The 8,080-nt window shown below is 45.0% G+C and overlaps 1 protein-coding gene across 1 annotated transcript in view; it reads left to right on the top strand.

Moving 5' to 3' along the window:
* The window catches only part of USO1 (USO1 vesicle transport factor), a gene marked incomplete at its 5' end in the record, with an annotated part of 36,199 nt that overhangs the window by 18,750 nt on the left and 9,369 nt on the right, over positions 1-8,080 (top strand). Inside the window, 6 exons of the mRNA XM_010295243.1 lie at positions 1-20; positions 864-952; positions 1,701-1,855; positions 2,112-2,323; positions 7,160-7,270; positions 7,933-8,051. The exon at positions 1-20 is cut by the window's left edge and continues 115 nt beyond it. Coding sequence (XP_010293545.1) covers positions 1-20; positions 864-952; positions 1,701-1,855; positions 2,112-2,323; positions 7,160-7,270; positions 7,933-8,051 — 706 coding nt within the window. The remainder of the gene's footprint in view (positions 21-863; positions 953-1,700; positions 1,856-2,111; positions 2,324-7,159; positions 7,271-7,932; positions 8,052-8,080) is intronic.

Raw genomic sequence — 8,080 nt, 5'->3', positions numbered from 1 at the left:
CTGCTGACATCCTGACAGAAGTAAGAGGGAGCAAGTAGATGTAGGGCTGGGGCAACTAAATGGTTAAAGCAGGAGTCTACAGGGATAACGGGTTGCTGCAGAGACAAACTGAAGTTACAGTATTTGCTAAGAAACAGTATTTCAGATGCCAGAGTTGTCAGCTTCCTGTGTCGGCAACAGAAATGTAAGATAAACTTTCGTGTTCTGCAGCAGAAAGTATTTGGGTTTGCTTATTTTGTCTGTTGGGTCTGAGTGTAGCCCAGAGCGGCTGAATTGATTCATGTTTTCCTCTGTTTTGGGGGTGGGGTTTTTGCTGTTGCTTTTTTATTCTGAGAGAGTCTAGAAGTATTCCCTAACAGCAGGTTTCCAACGATGGGGGATTTCTAGCTTCTAGAAAGCCTGATTAACAGTGTGGAATGAGGTGTGTTTTGCCGTGATAAAATGACGTGCTTAGATTGAGTGTAGACTGGTTCCTTTGGTGCGGCCTCCGTTCCAATGCTTTTGTCTCTTAAAAGGTGAGTTTCAGAGGTCTCACGTTCTGACTTCTCTAAAACGTCCAGTTTAACTGGCTGTTGTAGCAAAACTGATCTGACATAGAAAATTCAGTTGAAGGTAATGGGGTACGACAGAGCCATCTGAGCTTTCTGTCCCGTAACTTTTTTGCTCAGCATGCTTTACAGCTGCTAGTTGTTGGGGTTTCATTGGACGTGGTTTTATTGAATAAATCTCCATGCTGAGGCTTGGTATGTATTTTTCGATACCGAGCTGTCGGAGTGATCTTGAGTCATTTTGAGTGATCTAGGTCGTTGACTGTGGCTCGCATTTAACTACGCATTTAATTTTTTTCTCTGCCCTTTCTGTAGACCATTAATACTGTATCAGAGGTCATTCGAGGATGCCAGATGAATCAAGACTACTTTGCCTCTGTAAATGCACCTTCTAATCCGCCAAGGTAGAGGAACAAAAGTACCTAACTGTGTTAAGTAATGACATATTGGTTTGGGCAATGACAGTCTAATCCAAAGGAGTGTTTCAATTCGGAGGTTGGAATGATGATACAGAGCAACACCTTCAAGTTCATGTCGGATGTACCAGTTGTAGAGTGAACGTGTCAGGTGTGTTGCCTCAGAGATGGGGCCTGAAAGTGATCTTGTTTGCTATCTGGTACTTGGAAATCGAACAAGTGATAGTTAAGAAATTCCTAGATCGTGACGAGCTGCCGCTGTCAGCCAGACGACACTCTACAAAAGGATTTAGAGGCTACGGGAATAGGCACGTAACTGTTATTTCCTCAGACTGGGGAACAGCAAGCGTGAGCTTAATGCCAACATCTGAATGTGAGGGCGAGGGCAGAAAAAGACCGTTCTGTATTACAAGTTTCTGGTGGCCTTATGAGGCCTTTTCTACAGGATTACTGAAGCCAGCGGGGAGCAGCAGGGGACTCGATGGGAAATGAGGATATTGCGCAGGAACACCGGCTCATCGCAGTCACGTATAAGGAATCTACCGTTTTGAGTTTTAACTACCTGAAAAACTTTGCTATCCAAATAAAAGGTTTTACTCGTTTGTTTGAAATGGTAATAGATGGAGTAGGCAAAAGCCTCTTTCCTTACCTAGAGAATACACTCAAAATTGTTTATCTGCAGTTGTCTTGGTTCATGACTTTGTCCTCACAGCTTTTCTCTTTCCTTTCCAAACAGGCCTGCGATTGTAGTACTTCTGATGTCCATGGTAAACGAAAGGCAGCCTTTTGTGCTACGTTGTGCTGTTCTCTATTGTTTCCAGTGCTTTCTATACAAAAACCAAAAGGGACAAGGAGAAATCGTTTCTACGCTTCTGCCATCTACGATTGACGGTACGCAAAGCTAATGTCTGCGCGGTGAGTTGTGAAACTAGCACAGATGTTTAATGCATCAACTGATGTCTTCTGTATAATTATTTACCTGCCACTGAGCGTCTGCTCCAAGCAAGATGATGTGGCTTACTATTTCTCTAAAACTTCACTAGTTTTCATTTCTCTGTGTTTTGACTGTATGCTGATGTCTTGAATATCTTACCGGCTTTGTGGCTTGTTGTAATCTCACTGGTACCTCTTTTGGCCATTCTGGTAGCTACAGGTAACTCTGTCTCAGCTGGTCAGCTGCTCTGTGGGGGCCTCTTTTCCACGGACTCTCTCTCAAACTGGTGTGCCGCTGTGGCCCTGGCCCACGCCTTACAGGAAAACGCCACTCTGAAAGAACAGCTTCTGAGAGTTCAGCTGGCGACGAGCATCGGCAACCCGCCAGTGTCGCTGCTGCAGCAGTGCACCAACATCCTCTCGCAGGTACGGCAGCGACTGCCCCCCGCTTTGGCTTACGACTCCGGGTGTCCGGGAAGAACGCTGCCGTGGTGCATCGCAGGGAGACCCGAGCGCTAGCTTAGCGAGGAGGAGGACTCTCTCTCCTCCTGACCGTTTTTAAGCTTTGGTTAAAGCACTCTACGCCTCAGGGGTAGGAGAAAAGCCCCAAGTCTTGGTTTTTCGTCGGCGATTGCCGCTTGACGTTGCCTACTCCCAGGAGGCAGATGGTCCTAAAGCATCTAGAACTTAAAACTTGGTTTAAAAGACAAGGCAAAGTGGTAGGATCCTCAGTCACATTTTGTTGCCTGGTTAGTATTTAACCTGTAACTGCTAACTTGAAACATCCTGAAAATACCGGGCTCTACTGTATTGATTGTTGTTTTGATAAAGCCAAAAGCTTATTTGACCTTGTTCAACGTGTTAAGAAATGACCAGTGAGTGAACTTCATTGCTGGCCCACACTTCCTAGCGACGCTTGCTCCTGTTAGGCATACTTTTCCCCCGACCGGCTGTAATGATAAGGAGCCAGTTAACTCTGGCAGCCATTGGACTCTCCTGCATTTGAGAATAATGACAGAATGCTGGAATTTTGAGTTTGTTCTAGTGACTTATTTTATCTGCTTTCCCTGAAAATAGACAGTACTCCTCTTTATGCTTTTCCTGGCATTTTTGTCTAAGGTAAATTGAAGTCAGTAAAACTGCCTGTGGCTGTTTAGCCTTCAATGATACATGGGACTGAAACTTTGCGGGGGGATGTTTCTGAAATGTGTGCTGCTTCGAGGTTCTCAAAGTAACCTGTGTGTAACTTGCAGGGTGATAAGATCGACAGACGGGTACGTATTTTTTGGCACGGCTTCGGTGTTTGCTTGCCAGAAGCAAGCCGCCTCCTCTTGTCTGGGTTTTGCTGGAGAGGTTTCCTTTAACTGCTTTTTGATGTGTTTCCACTTACAGCTTTGTGTTGCAGTTGGGTTTGGGTTTTTTCTTAGCATAACAAGCTCTTTCTGTGTCTCCAGGGGATTCTCTGGGGGTGCTCCAGAAAACTATGGGATAAAGATCTTGGGTAGCACTGGTGCTTTCTTTCCAGAGGGGCAGACTTATTCACCATCTGATCACCTAACAGATGCACTTTCTTGTAAGAAAAATTAAAACTGTTAGGAACGCTGTTTTCTCAGACTGGCCTGTAGCAAACAGCTGTACAATCTGAAGTGGGAACATGCTGCTGATTTCCGGACTGCTAAAAGAAAAACTGTCTTTAACCTGCTTCCTGGGCACTTTGGATGTTGTACTTAACAGCACAAGTTTTAACCTTGGAGCTACTGGTTGTGAATAGCAGGGATCTCATTGCTAGCTAATGAACTCTGAAGTGAGTTGTTGGAATTGAAGGCTGTGTTACTTAAAGTACTGCTAAGTCGCTTATCAGCGGCAGAAAAAACAACTCTGAAATGTGTGGCTGCTGTGGAATTGTCTGCTTGATTTACCACCTTGATCATAGTTGTTCGGAGGGGTGGGGTTGTATTGTCACCAGCCCTGAATTGTAGAACAGCACCCATGGAGAGCTGTCATCTACCACAGTAGGGGTTGTCATGGTATGTCTAGAAAATAGCTGTGTTCTCCTTTTTTTTTTTTTTGAGAGATAGAAGGTATTTTGGACTGTGTGGAAACATTTAGTCAGATTAGGTTAGTTGGATCTTAGAATAGCATGTAGTTCTTTGGAATAGATGGGGTTTGTGACTGCTTCCAGCAGATAACGTGTGCGGTAAGCGCCGGGTCGGACAAGCAAAAGGAACTTTGCCTTTCTGACAAGATAAGCGACATTTCTAGGAGCACTGTCTTACGAAGCACGAGGTGTGCCAGTGTGCTGTACGGCAGCGCTGCCAGTTATAGTGGTTACTGCTGGCACGCAGGAACTGGCTAGCAGTGTTGGGACAAAAAGAGCCAGTTCTTGTAAACATGAGGGGAAGACTGTTTGTAGTGTTGCTTGCTTGTTCTCTTTGGGGCAAGCATTTCTTTTTGTTCAGTTAGGGGGTGTCGTAGCCATTTTGTCAGTAGTTATTCAGTCTGAACTTTTAACTTCCTTGGCCTGGTTCTGCTCGCTGCAGGTAACTTTTGCCTATCCTAGAAGGGTGGAAGTAGCATTTTCTGGATGGTTACTAGGGGATTAAATGGAGACTGTCAGCAATTAAGCTGGTTAAGGGTACCAAAGCCTGTAGAAATAGGAGCTTGGAGGAGTTGGTCAAGCCAAGTGGCCTGTTCTCTGGTTTGCTAGAGACTTTAAGGGTCAGCATAGGGAGGGGCATAGCTCTCCCTGTAGAGCAGAAGGACTGGGGAAGAGGTATTCCTGGCAGTTTCGAAGCAGTCTGAGGTGCGAGGAGCAATGAGTGGGGAAAAATGGGCGGTTTGCTTGACTGTTGTGTAATAGTACTTGCAGGTGAGGGCACGGTGCAAGTGTTGGAAGGTGGATGCTCAGTCCTCCATCCATCAGGTGGGTGCAAGGACACTCCGCCCTTCAGCGCTGCTGCGTTACGGTCGTGTTTCCCCAAAGGGGTTTGTGGGGCAGGTTAAGTTATGCGGCTGGGATGTCATGAAGGTGTTAGTGCATCTAACCTGGAAGTAATTTGGGTGGAATCTGTGTTTTTTACAGAGCTCTTGTGCTAAAGCAGTGTACAGCCGATGTGACTTCCAGGGTTCTTTCCAACTTAATTGACCCTGTAGTTCTGTGAGATGGCAATGAGGAAGGAAATAGCCTGTCTAGAGGCTTCAGTATAGCAAGAAGGGCCTGTGTGGTCAGCAGGTTCTGCAGCTAAGCTGTTTGATGAGACAGTGCTATTGTGGTTCACTACACTAATGTGCTGTGGCAGATCATTTTCTTTATGAGCTCGTAAGACCTACGATTTGTCACTTGTGTCTTAATTCATGCTTCACCTGAACACTGGGGTGTGAACGCAGTTCTTGGCCTTATCTAGTAGTTAATAAAAAGCGGTGAAGCGCCTCTTTGGGCAGCTTGCCTTGCCTTTGTGCGTGAACCCACTATTTGCTAGCGAGCACCGCTTCAATATGTCTTGTCCTTAGACTCTTTTGGAAATAAATGTCACCTGGTGAGCAGAGGTCTGGAAGTGTTGTGTTGCATGCAAGTCAAAAACCGATGAAGAAGTGCGAGGTGGGTAGGGGAAACGCGCAATGGTGACGGGGAAAGCTAAATGGGCCATCCCAGAGAAAAAGAGAGGGTGAGAGGAGAATAGAGTTTAGTGGGGACTAGGCAACCTGCAGTGAGGTCTAGGTCAGTGGAAACCAGTTGCGGCATTCGACTAGAAGGATAGCAGCAAGGAAGATAACCTCTGTGTTAATACGACAGCGTGACAGGGTCACAACAAAGCTACAAACAAACCTGTAGCAGAGACTAAGCAATGATGGCTAGTAGGGCATATAGTACTCACCGTCAGGCGCACCAGGCAGCTGCTGTGCAGTTGGCGATGGCTGTACTCTCTGCTTTTCGGACACTGTTCTCTTGGGTCTTTGGAAGAAGTAATGATGATAATGTCGAAAAAGGGCCAAGCGCTCCCTTTCCTACGTGGGCAGCATTAGGGATAGCTGCCACAGTCTCGATATCTGTAATCTGTGTTCTCCTCTATTAAGGAGATTGTTTCATCTTAGTGATGGTGATAGACTGCAGCAAACCACAGCACCTCAGAAACAAGTCCTCGAAGGCAGTCTCTGCAGAGCTTTTCTTCCAGAGCTGCTAGACTCATTTCTTGTCTGTCTTGTGGTGGCTGTAGTTGGGCAGCTGGGAACTTGGCCGCTGTCCTCTGGCTGTTTAGATGGGCAAACTGGCTTTTTTTTACGCTTAGCTAAAGTTTAAAGGCACCACTGACTTCAGCTCTAATATCAGAGGCAAGGATGGGAGTTCAGTATCTCGGGCGCAGGTAACTCTCGAGCACGGACTTGCTCTGTTGTTGATGAGTACTTCTCCCTTTTGCCAGTGTCTTGATTCCTGTCACTGCTCGTTCCAGTGTATTTTCTTGTCCCTCTTTGGAAGATATCCCGCCAGTTCTATGTGCCTCGTCTTGCCTTCGAGACTTGACTTGAGCTTCCAGTTACTTTACCCAGTTTGTTAGGTGCTTGTGTCAGGTGTTGTTTTCCGTGTGGGGAACGTTTTTCTTGGTTGCCTTCTGAACGCTGACTGTTGGAAGAGATGTATGCCTGTCTTGATGCTGCTGTATGCTGCCCACAGTATCTGCAGCAAAAACAAGCGGGACAGAATTGAGAAGACAGTCAGTTTGCAGATGAAAACTAATTTTCTGTAGTTAACAAAAACAAATGCCGCAGTTAGCGTTCTTCTTGCTGGCTTAATGTGCGCTCTGTCTGAACCAAGAGTCGCTCCAGTATTATCTTTCTTTACTGAGAAAATAGTATTAGGAACGTGGCAATTTTTAGTCAGTAAGGGAAGTTTTACTGATGCATCCCTTCTGATCGGGAATCCTTACCTGACTTAATTTACGCCTTGTTCCTTCTTCACAGGGTTTGTGTGTATGTTCCTTCATGTTACTCTAGTATTAATTATAAATGCGGAACTAATTTGTTACGATTATATATCGGTGCTAATTTGCATTGACTTGTATTTCACATCTGTGTTGCTTGTTATTTTGCTCTGAAAACGGTTAAATATGAATGGTTTAATACTTGTTTCATCAAAGCACTAAAGCTGTGGTCAGTATAACTAACAAATGGGTATTTTGAAAGACATGACTTGTCTTTTTTTCATGATTCTGGTATTTTAGTCCTCTGCTGTGGAAAGATAATGACGAGGGCTTTTATTCTTTTCAGGGCAGCAAAGTACAGACCAGGGTTGGGTTACTGATGTTGCTTTGTACTTGGCTAAGCAACTGCTCGATTGCTGTCACCCATTTCCTTCACAATCCAGCCAATATACCTTTTGTATCCTTCACCTGCTCGCAGAGTAGAACCGCTTGCCTAGGAATGACTTGGATTATTCACGTTAAATGTTTATCTACGTCAGTTCGCAGGGATACTGCACGACCTAAAAGGCAATGCACTGGGGCAAGAGATATAAGCTGCCCTTTATTGACAGTGCTCTGGGTATGCTGATCTGTCTATAAAATGTGCATGTACATTAGGAAGCTGTGTCACTCTGCCAGTAAAGTGTATTTTTTTTATGGAGACAAGCCCAGTGATATTTTTAGCGTGACGTAGGCTTATAGCCAAGAGGTAGGAAGAAAGCTTCCTACTTCTGCGGAAGCTCATTTCTATACTTGCTTTTTGCAGAAGAAAATCTGACTACAGTACGCAAAGCTCAACTGTCACCTTATCCCAACTGAAAGTGTGTTTTGGAACGACTAAATCTCTTTGGTTAAGCAGACGGTTACTGAGAAAAGAAATCTCAGGGAAACCCTGATTACCCAAGTCCTTCAAAACAGGAGCTGGCCTTGTGAGGCTTTCATCAGCTATTTTGCCTGCTTCCTAATCAAGCTCGGTTTAACACATGCCGATAATTTTAACTGCAATTTATACAGGGAGACGTATGTTATGTGTATTGTGTATTTATGAAATACCTGAAATATCCTTAACAAGAGCTCCAGCTCACAGGGCAGATAGCTGAGAATCTGGGAGAAGAGGAGCAGCTCGTCCAAGGCCTGTGTGCGCTTTTGCTTGGCATTTCCATCTACTACAATGACAATTCCCTTGAAAATTATAGGAAGTAAGTATGATGTAGAAATAAGAGGACTG

This window comes from Phaethon lepturus, unplaced genomic scaffold, assembly GCF_000687285.1.
Source record: "Phaethon lepturus isolate BGI_N335 unplaced genomic scaffold, ASM68728v1 scaffold14149, whole genome shotgun sequence".
Classification (NCBI taxonomy): Eukaryota; Metazoa; Chordata; class Aves; order Phaethontiformes; family Phaethontidae; genus Phaethon; species Phaethon lepturus.
Note: the sequence above shows the minus strand (reverse complement) of the source record. Positions and strands in the feature narration are given on the sequence as shown.